Source organism: Pelodiscus sinensis, unplaced genomic scaffold, assembly GCF_049634645.1.
Source record: "Pelodiscus sinensis isolate JC-2024 unplaced genomic scaffold, ASM4963464v1 ctg97, whole genome shotgun sequence".
Taxonomy (NCBI): domain Eukaryota; kingdom Metazoa; phylum Chordata; order Testudines; family Trionychidae; genus Pelodiscus; species Pelodiscus sinensis.
Window position 1 is genome coordinate 13617 of NW_027465982.1, and position 14947 is coordinate 28563.

At 66.8% G+C, this 14947-nt stretch overlaps 1 protein-coding gene across 1 annotated transcript; it reads right to left on the reverse strand.

Moving 5' to 3' along the window:
- Nucleotides 1–419: 419 nt before the first annotated feature.
- Nucleotides 420–14947, reverse strand: LOC142825640 (beta-galactosidase-1-like protein). Its single transcript, XM_075917680.1, is given in 20 exon segments — nt 420–638; nt 857–1015; nt 1017–1073; nt 1377–1439; nt 1442–1511; nt 1692–1732; nt 1734–1772; nt 1774–1806; nt 1979–2068; nt 2143–2217; nt 2506–2624; nt 2734–2774; nt 4103–4224; nt 4512–4570; nt 4981–5161; nt 9593–9687; nt 9917–9977; nt 10710–10860; nt 13481–13653; nt 14897–14947. Coding segments are annotated over 20 exon segments (1887 nt in total). The 3' UTR covers nt 420–431.

Below are 14947 nucleotides of genomic sequence, written 5' to 3' on the forward strand. Positions count from 1 at the left end.
CTGGCGGGCGGGGGGTGCGCGGGCGTCTGTCCGTCTGGCGGGCGGGGGGGCGCGGGCGTCTGTCCGGGGGTGCGCGGGTGTCTGTCCGTCCGGCGGGCGGGGGGGGGTCTGTCCAGCGGGCGCGGGCGTCTGTCCGGCGGGCGGGGGGGGGGCGGGGGCGTCGGCATCTGTCCGGCGGGCGGGGGCGCGGGCGTCTGTCCGGGGTGCGCGGGCGTCTGTCCGTCCGGCGGGCGGGGGCGTCTGTCCGGGGGGGCTCAGTCAGCTGCCGACGCCTGCCTGGGCTCTCCGACTCCTCCCTGCCCGCGACAGCCCCGGGCTCTGCCCCCACTGGCCGTGGCAGCTCAAGGCACGGTCGGGTTCGCAGCTCCGCAGCCTGGGGATGCCCCCGAGGGCCGTGCCCGCGGCCGGCTGAGCTGTGGAGCTGCGGGGGGCTAGGGAGGGGGCAGCGCCCCGGTCTGGTTGAGGATGGGCCGGTCCAGGAAGAGCAGGAGGGGGCGCGGGGGGGGCCGCTCCAGCTCCAGCAGGGTGATGTTGTTGGGGGAGGAGGGGCTCAGCAGCGAGCCGGGCACGAAGAGCGTCTGCTGGGGCCCCCGCGCCCAGTAGCGGCCCAGGTTGAAGCCGTTTACCCAGAGCTGGCCCTGGAGGGGCAGAAAGGGGGGTTAGTGCTGGGGGAGTTCCCAGCCCGGCGCCTGCCCCCGGTTGGTTACCTCCTGCCCCTGGCGACCTACTTCCTGCCCTTTCCCACCTGCCTGACACCCCTGGGCCCCTGCCTGCAGCTCTCACCCCTCTCCCCTGCCCCACGCTGGAGGCTGCGGTGGGAGCGGCCCCCTGGCAGCTGCTCCCCCTGCCCTGGTACCTTGCTCCAGCCTGGGAACTTGACGAAGGTGTCCCAGGCGATGCCAGGGGTCTGGAAGGAGCCAGTGTAGAGAGCAGGCCCTGGCCTGGCTCTACTGCCCCCAGCCTGGGGGGTGGGCAGGGGCCAGCCCTGCGCCACGGCCGCGTCCACGTCCAGGGGGGTAAATCAGCCAGTCGCTGAGCAGGGCTGAGTCCAGGGTCAGATTCTGGAGCAGGCCCTGTGAACGCAGGACGGAAGATGGGCAGATGATGGAGCCAGGACACGGAGCAGCTTCCTGGGGGCTGGCTCAGAAGGGCAGGGCTGGGCCAGCTCGTCTGCCTGGCTCCGTCCTCCCCGCCCGGCCCCTCCCGCCTCCCTGGAGGCTGCAGGCGCAGCCGAGGTGCAGCTGGCTCCCCCCTCCCCGGTCACCCTGCGGTGGGGAACGGAGCGAGCCCGGGGGGTGGGGGGGGTAACTACACCAGGAGCTCAGGCCCCCGGGCTCTGCCTCCTGGGGACGGGGGACGGTGCCTGCCGCCCTCACCTTGAAGTCGCTGGCGTTGGTGCCGAAGTTGATCCTGCCCATGTTCTCCACCAGCAGGTCCAGCACGGCGCGCCGGCTTGGCCCGTGAGGTTCAGCGCCGCCTGCCCGTCACGCTCCAGCCGCCCCTGGTACTCCTGGCACGGCATGGGGTCAGCACCAGCAGCCCCCTGCCCCCCCCCCACACCCAGCCGGGCACCCCCCTTCCCTGGGGCTGGAGAGCCAGCTCCCCCTCCCAGCCGGATCCCCGGGGGAACGGGGAGGGGCACAGCCACAGGGTGAGCGCAGAGCGGGGCCGGGGCCCGGTGGGACTCACCCCCGTTGAGCAGGACGTAGGCGCGGTCGCAGACAGCCGTTGGGCGGGGAGCTCAGAGGCGCAGGCGTCCACACGTCCCGGGGGCAGGCGAGTCCGATACAGGACGAAGCCGTGAGCCTGCGGCGGGCGCCGTGATCAGAGCCCCCAGAGAACTGCCCGTGGGGAGCTCTGCCAGGGCCCCAGCCGGCTCCTTCCAAGGGTGCCAGTGGGGCCGATCCCAGGCCAGGCGCTGCCGGCACGCCATGCTGGCACCCAGCTGCCAGGCCCCGTGCCCGCCCCACCCCCTCACCTGCTTCACGGCCTCGAAGGTCAAGGGGAAGGGGCTCCGGATGGGCCCGGCGGGGCACAGCACGTCCAGCAGCTCCAGCACCTCGGCCTGCTGCAAGAGAGCAGAGCGGCAGGCTGGGCGGGGCCCCACGGGCCGAGGACGCGGCTCCCGGGGCAGCCACTCACCTGCCGCAGGGGCACGGAGCCGTAGGCGAACTTGGGGGTGGCGGGCGGCATCGGGCCCTCAGGCAGCGGCTGGAACTGAACAGCAAAGCCCGTTAGGAGCCGCAGGCCGGGCCCGGTGCCTCCCAAGGGGGGAAGGGCAGGGGGCCGGAGCCATGGCAGTCACTGGCCCCGGGCCCTGGCGTTTGCTTGCAAGCAGGTCCCTGCCGGGGGCAGAGCCCCCTCGCCCAGCAGCGAGCGGGGGTCACGGCGCCGGCGCTGAGGGGGCCCGGGGCTGGCAGGACCGAGCCGCCTGCGGGGCACAGGCAACGCGCCGGTGCTGCTCTCTGCCCGGGGCGCCGCGGGGGCGGGGCCTGGCTCCGGTACCTTGCCGATCACCGTCCGGATGGCAAAGAGCTTCTCGGTGGGGTCGCCGGCCTCCGAGAGCGGCGCGTCGTAGTCGTAGCTGGTGGTGACGGGCTGGTAGCGGCCCTTGTAGTCGGCACCTGGCAGGGCAGGGGAGTGAGCCCGGGGCCCAGGCGAACGGCACCGCGGCGCTGCAGGGACCTGCCGGCCCCAGGCCCCGTGTGGCTCCCCCCGGAGGGGGCTACTCACCGCTCCAGTAGCCGAAGTTGGTGCCCCCCTGGAACATGTACCTAGGCGGCAACCCAGAGGGGGCTGTCAGAGTCCAGCGCGGCCCCCCCGCTTCCTGAGACCCCAGCGAGGGACCCCCCCCCGCTTCCTGAGACCCCAGCGCGGGACCCCCCCCCTCCCCGCTTCCTGAGACCCCAGCGCGGGACCCCCCCCCGCTTCCTGAGACCCCAGCGAGGGACCCCCCCCTCCCCGCTTCTGAGACCCCAGCGAGGGACCCCCCCGCCCCGCTTCCTGAGACCCCAAGCGAGGGACCCCCCCCGCCCCGCTTCCTGAGACCCCAGCGCGGGACCCCCCCGCCCCGCTTCCTGAGACCCCAGCGAGGGACCCCCCTGCCCCGCTTCCTGAGACCCCAGCGAGGGACCCCCCCCGCCCCGCTTCCTGAGACCCCAGCGCGCGACCCCCCCGCCCCGCTTCCTGAGACCCCAGCGAGGGACCCCCCCCGCCCCGCTTCCTGAGACCCCAGCGCGGGACCCCCCCGCCCCGCTTCCTGAGACCCCAGCGAGGGACCCCCCTGCCCCGCTTCCTGAGACCCCAGCGAGGGACCCCCCGCCCCGCTTCCTGAGACCCCAGCGAGGGACCCCCCGCCCCGCTTCCTGAGACCCCAGCGCGGGACCCCCCTGCCCCGCTTCCTGAGACCCCAGCGAGGGACCCCCCGCCCCGCTTCCTGAGACCCCAGCGAGGGACCCCCCCCCCGCTTCCTGAGACCCCAGCGAGGGACCCCCCCGCCCCGCTTCCTGAGACCCCAGCGAGGGACCCCCCGCCCCGCTTCCTGAGACCCCAGCGCGCGACCCCCCCGCCCCGCTTCCTGAGACCCCAGCGAGGGACCCCCCCGCCCCGCTTCCTGAGACCCCAGCGAGGGACCCCCCGCCCCGCTTCCTGAGACCCCAGCGCGCGACCCCCCTGCCCCGCTTCCTGAGACCCCAGCGAGGGACCCCCCCCCCCCCGCTTCCTGAGACCCCAGCAAGGGACCCCCCACCCCGCTTCCTGAGACCCCAGCACGGGACCCCCCCCCGCTTCCTGAGACCCCAGCGAGGGACCCCCCACCCCGAGCACAGCCGGCCCACGAACCCACCGCGGCATGGGCAGGGAGGGTGCTCAGGCCACATAGACCCACGGCCACACGGGCCACCTGCCTGGAGCAGGGACGGGGAGCCCCTCGGGCCAGCCTGGGGGAGCTCCGGGCCCTGCATGGCTCAGGACACGATCCAGGGAGAGGGGGCCCAGGCCCTCCAGCGCTGGCAGCACCAGCCCCCTGCGCCCAACGCAGCCCGGAGCCGGACCCGGCAGAACCACCCCATGGCCAGGCCCCAGCCCCGCGCCCGACAGTCACATGTTGACGCTGGCTCCCAGCTGCAGCATGTCCTGGAGGCCCCGAGCCACCCGGGCGGGGTCGGTGCCCGCGTGCGCCTCGCCCCAGTAGTCCAGCCAGCCCGTGTAGTACTCCGAGTTCACCTGGGGAGACGGGCCGTTACCCCTGCCCCACGGCAGCCCCCCCCGCTTGGACCCGCAGGCCCCCCAAGCCTGCTCAGACCCCTGAACCCCCCCAGCCCTACCCGAACCCCAGTGCCCTGCCCAGCCCTCACATCCCAGAGCCCCAGCCCCCCAAACCAGTGACACCCCACACCACCCTGCACCCCCTCAAGCCCCACCCTACACCCCCGGAGCCCCAGCCACGACCCAGAGCGACCTTCCGAGACCTCTTGCCACAACAACCCCCCCACGGCCCAGCCCCCTCTCACCAGGGGTCCCTGGGGCTCATAGAGTCGCTGAGGGGCAAACGCAGCCGTCATGTTGGGGCCTGGAGGACAGAAGGGAGGCAGATCAGCAGGGCCCATGTGCCCATCCTGCCCCGAGCCAGCCCCCCGTTGTACCCCCAGCCTGTCCCTGCCGAGCCTCCCCCTTCGCCCTGCCCTGCCCCCCATCCCCTCCAAGCCTCCCCCTTCGCCCTGCCCCCCATCCCCTCCAAGCCTTCCCCTTCGCCCTGCCCTGCCCCCTATCCCCTCCAAGCCTCCCCCTTTGCCCTGCCCCCCATCCCCTCCAAGCCTCCCCCTTTGCCCTGCCCCCCATCCCCTCCAAGCCTCCCCCTTCACCCTGCCCTGCCCCCTATCCCCTCCAAACCTCCCCCTTCGCCCTGCCCTGCCCCCCATCCCGTTGGAGCCAGCCCCCCATTATCCTCCCCCAAGCCTGCCCCCGGCCCGGCCCCAGCACCTGGCCCGAAGTCCACGGTGGCGTAGAGGCCCTGCAGGGTGCCGCAGCGCAGCTCGGCTGGGCTGTTGCCGTCGGTGGTGAAGAGCAGCACGTCGGGGCCCAGCCGGGCGCGGAAGGTGGCCAGCAGGTGCCGCAGGTAGTCGTAGTCGCAGGCGGCGTAGCTGCCGTACTCGTTCTCCACCTGCGGAGCCGGAGGTGCCGGGAGCCAGCCTGGGGTGGGCTCACCCCCCACCCCGCCGCGCTGGGGGAGGGGAGAGGTCGGGGACCCCGCTGGGCCCCTGGAGCCCGACTCCCCATGCCGCTGCTTAGCCAGTCTCAGGACGCCCCACACCCCGCGTGGCCCCTGCTGCACAGCCAGGGGCTATGGGATCAGGGCAGGGGGCTCCCTGACTCCCAGAGCTGGAAGGGACCTCGAGAGTTGTCCAGTCCAGTCCCTGCCCCCATAGCAGGACCGAGCACCGTCCCTGAGGGTCTGTCTACACTACCACCCTATTCCGAACTACCGTGACTCCTCATGGAACAAGGTGTACCCGTAGCTCGGCATAGGAAGCCTAGTCCGAACTACCTAGTCCGTGCCGCGTGTAGCCACGTGTAGCCGCGGGCATGGAGTCTGAACTAGCGGACATTTAAAAATGGCGGCACCCGGCTTTATGCAAATGAAGCCTGGGAAATTCAAATCCCGGGCTTCATTTGCAACTCCGGTTGCCTACATTAACCACCCTAGTTCAAACTAGGGGGCTAGTGTAGACAGACCCTGGGAGATTTACCCCACATCCCTGAATGGCCCCTCAAGGATCGAACTCACAACCCTGGGCTTAGCAGGCCAATGCTCAAACCACCGAGATAGCCCATGGAGGGGTTCCGGAGTCAGGGGGGTTCTGGAGTCAGGCGTCTGGGGGGGTTCCGGAGTCAGGTGTCCGGGGGGGTTCCGGAGTCAGGCGTCCAGGGGGGTTCCCGTGGGGGCAGTGCTGAGTCATAAATCTCTAAACTCAGGGGTTGTACCATTTGACTGGAGAATTGCTAATATAGTTCCGATTTTTAAGAAATGGAAAAAAAGCGACCCGGGTAACTATAGGCCTGTTAGTTTGACATCTGTAGTATGTAAGATCCTGGAAAAAAATTTGAAGGAGAAAGTAGAGACATTGAGGCTAATGGCAATTGGGACAAATTACAACATGGTTTTACAAAAGGTAGATCGTGCCAAACCAACCTGATCTCCTTTTTTGAGAAAGTAACAGATTTTTTAGATAAAGGAAATGCAGTGGATCTAATCTACCTCGACTTTAGTAAGGCATTTGATACAGTACCACATGGGGAATTATTGGTTAAATTGGAAAAGATGGGGATTAATATGAAAGTTGAGAGGTGGATAAGCAACTGGTTAAAGGGAGACTACAGCGGGTCATACTGAAAGGTGAACTGTCGGGTTGGAGGAAGGTTACTAGCGGAGTTCCTCAGGGATCAGTTTTGGGGCCAATTTCATTTAATCTTTTTATTGCTGATCTTGGCACCAAAAGTGGAAGTGTCCTAATAAAATTTGCGGATGACACAAAGTTGGGAGCTATTGCCAATTCAGAAAAGGATTGGAATATCATACAGGAAGATCTGGATGACCTTGTAAATTGGAGTGATAGCAATAGGATGAAATTTCATAGTGAGAAGTGCAAGGTTATGCATTTAGGGATTAATAACAAGAATTTTAGTTATAAGCTGGGGACACATCAGTTGGACGTAACGGAGGAGGAGAAGGACCTCGGAGTCCTGGTAGATCACAGGATGACTATGAGTCGCCATTGTGACATGGCCGTGAAAAAGGCTAATACGATCTTGGGATGTATTAGGCGAGGTATTTCCAGTAGGGATAAGGAGGTGTTAGTGCCGTTATACAAGGCATTGGTGAGACCCCATTTGGAATACTGTGTGCAGTTCTGGTCTCCCATGTTTAAGAAGGATGAATTCAAACTGGAACAGGTACAAAGAAGGGCCCCTGGGATGATCCAAGGAATGGAAAACCTGTCTTATGAAAGGAGACTCAAGGAGCTTGGCTTGTTTACTTTAACCAAAAGAAGGCAGAGGGGGGACATGATTGCACTTTTTAAATATATTAGAGGGATAAATACCAGCGAGGGAGAGGAATTATTTAAGTTTAATACCAATGTGGACACAAGAACAAATGGATATAAGCTGGCTAGTAGGAAGTTTAGACTTGAGATTAGACGAAGGTTTCTAACCATTAGAGGAGTGAGGTTCTGGAACGGCCTTCCAAGGGAAGTAGTGGGGGCAAAAGATCTATCTGGTTTCAAGATTAAACTAGATGGGTTTATGAAGGGGATGGTTTGATGAGATAACAGGATCTTGGTAACTAATTGTCCATTCATTATCAGTGGGAATAGGTCAATGGAGGGATGATAGGAGTTACTATAGAGAACTTTCTGGGTGTCTGGCTGGTGAGTCTTGCCCACATGCTCAGGGTTTAGCTGATCGCCATATTTGGGGTCGGGAAGGAATTTTCCTCCAGGGTAGATTGGCAGAGGCCCTGGAGGTTTTTCGCCTTCCTCTGTAGCATGGGGTACAGATCACAGCTGGAGGATTCTCTGCATCTTGGGGTCTTCAAAGTATTTGAAGGCTTCAATATCTGAGATATAAGTGAGAGGATTATTCTGGGAGGGGTGGGTGAGATTCTGTGGCCTGCACTGTGCAGGGGGTCAGACTAGATGATCATAATCATCTAGAGATTCCAGAAGACTGGAAAAGGGCAAATATTGTGCCCATCTATAAAAAGGGGAATAAGAACAACCCAGGAAACTACAGACCGGTCAGTTTAACGTCTGTCCCAGGGAAGATAATGGAGCAGGTAATTAAGGAAATCAAATGCAAACACTTGGAAGGTAATAAAGTGATAGGGAATAGCCAGCATGGGTTTGTGAAGAACAAGTCATGCCAAACTAATCTGATAGCTTTCTTTGATAGGATAACGAGCCTTGTGGATAAGGGAGAAGCGGTGGATGTCATATACCTAGACTTTAGTAAGGCATTTGATACGGTCTCGCATGATATTCTTATTGTTAAACTAGGCAAATATAACTTAGATAGGGCCACGATAAGGTGGGTGCATAATTGGCTGGATAACCGTAGTCAGAGAGTTGTTGTTAACGGTTCTAAATCCTGCTGGAAAGGGATAACAAGTGGAGTTCCTCAAGGGTCTGTTTTGGGACCCGTACTGTTCAATATCTTCATCAATGATATAGATATTGGGATAGAGAGTACGCTTATTAAGTTTGCAGATGATACCAAACTGGGTGGGGTTGCAACTTCTTTGGAGGATAGGGACATAATTCAAAATGACCTTAGCAAGTTAGAGAAATGGTCAGAGGTAAACAGGATGAGGTTTAATAAAGAGAAATGCAAAGTGCTCCACTTAGGAAGGAACAGTCAGTTCCATACATACAAGATGGGAAGCGACTGTCTAGGAAGGAGCATGGCGGAAAGGGATCTAGGGGTCATAGTGGACCACAAGTTGAATATGAGTCAACAGCGTGATGCTGTTGCAAAAAAAGCAAATATGATTCTAGGTTGTATCAACAGGTGTGTTGTAAGCAAAACTCGTGAAGTCATTCTGCCGCTCTACTCTGCGCTAGTTAGGCCTCAGCTGGAGTACTGTGTCCAGTTCTGGGCGCCACATTTCAGGAAAGATGTGGAGAAATTGGAAAGGGTACAGAGAAGAGCGACAAGAATGATTAAAGGTTTAGAGAACATGACCTATGAAGCCAGGCTTCATGAACTGGGCTTGTTTAGTTTGGAAAAAAGAAGATTAAGGGGGGACATGATAGCGGTTTTCAAATATCTAAAAGGGTGTCACAAGGAGGAAGGAGAAAATTTGTTCCTCTTGGTTTCTGAGGACAGGACAAGGAGTAATGGGCTTAAAGTGCAGCAGGGGAGGTTTAGATTGGACATTAGGAAAAAATTCCTAACTGTCAGGATGGTCAAATATTGGAATAAATTGCCAAGGGAGGTGGTGGAATCTCCCTCTCTGGAGATGTTTAAGAACAGGTTAGATAGACATCTGTCAGGGATGGTGTAGACGGAGCTTGGTCCTGCCTTGAGGGCGGGGGGCTGGACTCGACGACCTCTCGAGGTCCCTTCCAGTCCTATGATTCTATGATTCTATAATGGTCCCTTCTGACCTTAAAGTCTATGAGTCTATGGGTCGGGGGGGGCAGGGGCCTCCCATGGGGGGTTCCAGAGTCAGGAGTCTGGGGGGGTTCCGGAGTCAGGCATCCGGGGGGGTTCCCGTGGGGGCAGTGCTGAGTCAGGGATCCGGGGGGTTCCCGTGGGGGCAGTGCTGAGTCAGGGGTCTGTGGGGGGCAGGGGCCTCCCGTGGGGGGTTTCGGAGTCAGGGGGGGTTCCCGTGGGGGGAGTGCTGAGTCAGGGGTCTGTGGGGGGTAGGGGCCTCCCGTGGGGGGGTTCCGGAGTCAGGGGTCCATGGGGGCGGGTGGCTATGGAGTCAGGGTATGGGGCAGGGCAGGGGGTTCTGCTGGGGAGCAGTGTTCCCTGGTAGGGGCTGGGGCAGGCTTGGGAGGAAGCCGGGAGGGGCCCTGGGCCCCGCACCCACCTGGACGCTGATAATGTTCCCCCCGTTCTGGTAGAGGTGGGGCCGGACGCGGGGCAGCAGCACGCCCAGCCAGGAGTCCACGGCCCGCAGGTAATCTGGGAGCGGAGACAGCAGCTGGGCTCAGCCCCCCGCCCCCTGCAGGGCAGGCCCCGAGCTGGGCCCAGAGCACCAGCCCCCCCCCCCCCCCGCATGGTTCCCAGCTCGCCCGGGCGCAGCCGAGGCCCGTCGGGGAGGGGGGGGGGGGCTGCCCTGCCTTTGGGGAGGGGTGAGGAGCCGAATGCCAGAACCCCCACGGCCTGGCCCAGGAGCTGGGGGCTCCCTTACCTGGGTCTGAGGAGCGCAGGACAATGTCTGGTTTCCACAGCAGCCAGGCAGGGAGGCCGCCCTAGAGAAACAGCCCAGAGGGGAAAGACTTGCGGCTCTGGGGCAAGTGGAAGGAGCTGGAAGGTCTGATTGGCCTGTGGCACAGAACTGCCAGTGAAGGGCAGAAGCAGAGCCAAGCGGGGCTGTGGGGCGGGACCGAGGGGCACCGGCAGGGCTGTGGGGGCAGGGGCTGTGGGGTGGGAGTGAGGGGCACCGGCAGGGCTGGGGGGGCAGGGGCTGTGGGTGGGACCGAGGGGCACCGGCAGGGTTGGGGGGGCAGGGGCTGTGGGGTGGGAGTGAGGGGCACCGGCAGGGCTGGGGGGGCAGGGGCTGTGGGGTGGGAGTGAGGGGCACCGGCAGGGCTGGGGGGGCAGGGGCTGTGGGGTGGGAGTGAGGGGCACCGGCAGGGCTGGGGGGGCAGGGGCTGTGGGGTGGGAGTGAGGGGCACCGGCAGGGCTGGGGGGGCAGGGGCTGTGGGGTGGGAGTGAGGGGCACCGGCAGGGCTGGGGGGGCAGGGGCTGTGGGGTGGGAGTGAGGGGCACCGGCAGGGCTGGGGGGGCAGGGGCTGTGGGGTGGGAGTGAGGGGCACCGGCAGGGCTGGGGGCGCAGGGGCTGTGGGGTGGGAGTGAGGGGCACCGGCAGGGCTGGGGGGGCAGGGGCTGTGGGGTGGGAGTGAGGGGACCGGCAAGGCTGGGGGGGCAGGGGCTGTGGGTGGGACCGAGGGGTCTGGCAGAACAGCCTGGGACGCTCTCACCATCTCCCACTCAGCGCAGATGTAGGGCCCGGGCCGCAGGATCACCAGCAGGCCCAGCTCCGCCGTCAGCTCCAGGAAGCTCCCCAGGTCCCGGTCCCCAGAGAAGTCGTAGACCCCGGGCAGCGGCTCGTGGTAATTCCAGGGGACATAGCTGGGAGAGAGGCTCAGTGAAAGGAGCAGCCGCAGGGTCCACACACCCTGGAGGGGTTCACAGGTACCAGGGTCTGCACGCCCTGGAGAGGTACACAGGCGCCAGGGTCCGCACGCCCTGGAGGGGTTCACAGGCACCAGGGTCCGCACACCCTGCAGGGGTACACAGGCGCCAGGGTCCGCACGCCCTGGAGGGGTTCACAGGCGCCAGGGTCCGCACACCCTGCAGGGGTTCACAGGCACCAGGGTCTGCACGCCCTGGAGGGGTTCACAGGCGCCAGGGTCCGCACGACCTGGAGGGGTACACAGGCGCCAGGGTCCGCACGCCCTGGAGGGGTTCACAGGCACCAGGGTCTGCACGACCTGGAGGGGTTCACAGGCACCAGGGTCTGCACGCCCTGGAGGGGTTCACAGGCGCCAGGGTCCGCACACCCTGCAGGGGTTCACAGGCGCCAGGGTCTGCACGCCCTGGAGGGGTTCACAGGCGCCAGGGTCTGCACGACCTGGAGGGGTACACAGGCACCAGGGTCCGCACGCCCTGGAGGGGTTCACAGGCACCAGGGTCTGCACGACCTGGAGGGGTTCACAGGCACCAGGGTCTGCACGACCTGGAGGGGTTCACAGGCACCAGGGTCCGCACGCCCTGGAGGGGTTCACAGGCACCAGGGTCCGCACACCCTGGAGGGGTTCACAGGCACCAGGGTCTGCACGACCTGGAGGGGTTCACAGGCACCAGGGTCCGCACGACCTGGAGGGGTTCACAGGCACCAGGGTCCGCACGCCCTGGAGGGGTTCACAGGCACCAGGGTCTGCACGCCCTGGAGGGGTTCACAGGCACCAGGGTCCGCACGCCCTGGAGGGGTTCACAGGCACCAGGGTCCGCACGCCCTGGAGGGGTTCACAGGCACCAGGGTCTGCACGCCCTGGAGGGGTTCACAGGCACCAGGGTCCGCACGCCCTGGAGGGGTTCACAGGCACCAGGGTCCGCACGCCCTGGAGGGGTTCACAGGCACCAGGGTCCGCACGCCCTGGAGGGGTTCACAGGCACCAGGGTCCGCACGCCCTGGAGGGGTTCACAGGCACCAGGGTCCGCACGACCTGGAGGGGTTCACAGGCACCAGGGTCCGCACGCCCTGGAGGGGTTCACAGGCACCAGGGTCCGCACGCCCTGGAGGGGTTCACAGGCACCAGGGTCCGCACGACCTGGAGGGGTTCACAGGCACCAGGGTCCGCACGACCTGGAGGGGTTCACAGGCACCAGGGTCCGCACGCCCTGGAGGGGTTCACAGGCACCAGGGTCCGCACGCCCTGGAGGGGTTCACAGGCACCAGGGTCTGCACGCCCTGGAGGGGTTCACAGGCACCAGGGTCTGCACGCCCTGGAGGGGTTCACAGGCACCAGGGTCTGCACGCCCTGGAGGGGTTCACAGGCACCAGGGTCTGCACGCCCTGGAGGGGTTCACAGGCACCAGGGTCCGCACGCCCTGGAGGGGTTCACAGGCACCAGGGTCCGCACGCCCTGGAGGGGTTCACAGGCACCAGGGTCTGCACGACCTGGAGGGGTTCACAGGCACCAGGGTCCGCACGCCCTGGAGGGGTTCACAGGCGCTGGGGTCTGCACGCCCTGGAGGGGTTCACTGGCGCTGGGGTCTGCACGCCCTGGAGGGGTTCACTGGCGCTGGGGTCCGCACGCCCTGGAGGGGTTCACTGGCGCTGGGGTCTGCACGCCCTGGAGGGGTTCACTGGCGCTGGGGTCCGCACGCCCTGGAGGGGTTCACTGGCGCTGGGGTCCGCACGCCCTGGAGGGGTTCACAGGCACCAGGGTCCGCACACCCAGGAGGGGTTCACAGGCGCTGGGGTCCGCACGCCCTGGAGGGGTTCACTGGCGCTGGGGTCTGCACGCCCTGGGGGGGATGAGGGCATGTGCTGCCAGACACTGCAGGGACAGGGCTCAGAGCCGACCGCAGCCACTGGGATGGGAGCAGCCCGTCTGAGGCTCTGGGCTCAGGGCAGGCACCAGGGACCCCAGGGCTGAGCTATGTGGGCGAGTGGCCCTAGCAGGCCGCAGCTGGAGCAGGCCATGCCGGGGGCAGCATGCCGGGGGCAGTGCACCGGACACAGGCTGCGCCGGACACAGGCCGCGCTGGGGGCAGTACACTGGACACAGGCTGCACCGGGCACAGGCCGCGCCAGGGGCAGTGCACTGGACACAGGCTGCGCCGGGGACAGTACACTGGGGGCAGTGCACCGGACACAGGCCGCGCCGGGGGCAGTACACTGGGGGCAGTGCACCGGACACAGGCTGCGCCGGGGACAGTACACTGGGGGCAGTGCACCGGACACAGGCTGCGCCGGGGGCAGTGCACCGGACACAGGCTGCGCCGGGGGCAGCGCACCGGACACAGGCCGCGCCGGGGGCAGTGCACCGGACACAGGCCGCGCTGGGGGCAGTGCACCGGACACAGGCCGCGCTGGGGGCAGTGCACCGGACACAGGCTGCACCGGACACAGGCCGCGCTGGGGGCAGTGCACCGGACACAGGCTGCACCGGACACAGGCTGCACCGGACACAGGCTGCACCGGACACAGGCCGCGCTGGGCCCGCCCGAGGGGGGCGCTTACACCTGCACGGCGTTGAGGCCGCTCATGTACATCTTGCGGAGCCGGTCCCTCCAGGCCGGGCGCGGGACGCGGGCGTAGTGGATGCTGCCCGAGACGTAGCGGAAGGGGGCCCCGTCCTTCCGGAAGCAGTTGTTGGCATAATCCACCTGAAAGGAGGGGGCGCCGGCACCGGCCTGGCCCCGCCCAGAGCTGTCAGCACCCCGGCCCGGCGGTACCCCGGCTGCGCTGTCCTTGTGGGGGTGGGCAGCCGGCTCGCTGGACCCCGCAGCCCGGCCGAGCGCGGGGGGGGCTGCTCGCTCGCACCCACGCGGCCTGGCGGGTTTCACGTGGACGCACCCAGGTGTGGGCGTAGCCAGGCCACTTGCAGACCCGGCACCAGCTCCCCCGGGGCACTGGGGCTGCGGGTGCCAGGGGAAGCCCAAGGACCAGGCGGGGGAGGGGGAGAAGTGACAGCCCCGGAGCTCGGCATCCTTAGCTGCTCTGCCCAGCCACTGCCCCTCCAGCGCCACCCCAGGGCCGCCCTCCCCGGCCCCCCACCCTGCCCAGCCACTGCCCCTCCAGCGCCACCCCAGGGCCGCCCTCCCCGGCCCCCCACCCTGCCCGGCCCCGCCCCTCCAGCGCCACCCCAGGGTCGCCCTCCCCGGCCCCCCACCCTGCCCAGCCACTGCCCCTCCAGCGCCACCCCAGGGTCGCCCTCCCCGGCCCCCCACCCTGCCCGGCCCCGCCCCTCCAGCGCCACCCCAGGGTCGCCCTCCCCGGCCCCCCACCCTGCCCAGCCACTGCCCCTCCAGCGCCACCCCAGGGTCGCCCTCCCCGGCCCCCCACCCTGCCCGGCCCCGCCCCTCCAGCGCCACCCCAGGGTCGCCCTCCCCGGCCCCCCACCCTGCCCGGCCCCGCCCCTCCAGCGCCACCCCAGGGTCGCCCTCCCCGGCCCCCCACCCTGCCCAGCCACTGCCCCTCCAGCGCCACCCCAGGGCCGCCCTCCCCGGCCCCCCACCCTGCCCGGCCCCTTCCCCGTCCCCGGGCCCCTGCCCCGTCCCCGTCTCCCCCACCCCCCCCCCGGCCCCTGCCCCGTCCCCGGGCCCCCCGCCCCTGCCCCGTCCCCGGGCCCCCCGCCCCCCCGTCCCCTGCCCCTGCCCCGGCCCCGGCCCCTTCCCCGTCCCCGGGCCCCCCGCCCCCCCGGCCCCTGCCCCTGCCCCGTCCCCGGGCCCCCCGCCCCCCCGGCCCCTGCCCCGTCCCCGGGCCCCCCACCCCCCCGGCCCCTTCCCCGTCCCCGGACCCCCCGCCCCCCCGGCCCCTGCCCCGTCCCCGGGCCCCCCGCCCCCCCGGCCCCTTCCCCGTCCCCCCCACCCCCCCGCCCCCTGCCCCACCCCGGGCCCCCGCCCCGCTCCCCGCCGCCCCCCCGGCCGTGCCCACCTCCAGCAGCAGCAGCAGCAGCAGCAGCAGGGCGCGGGGCGCGGGGCTCAT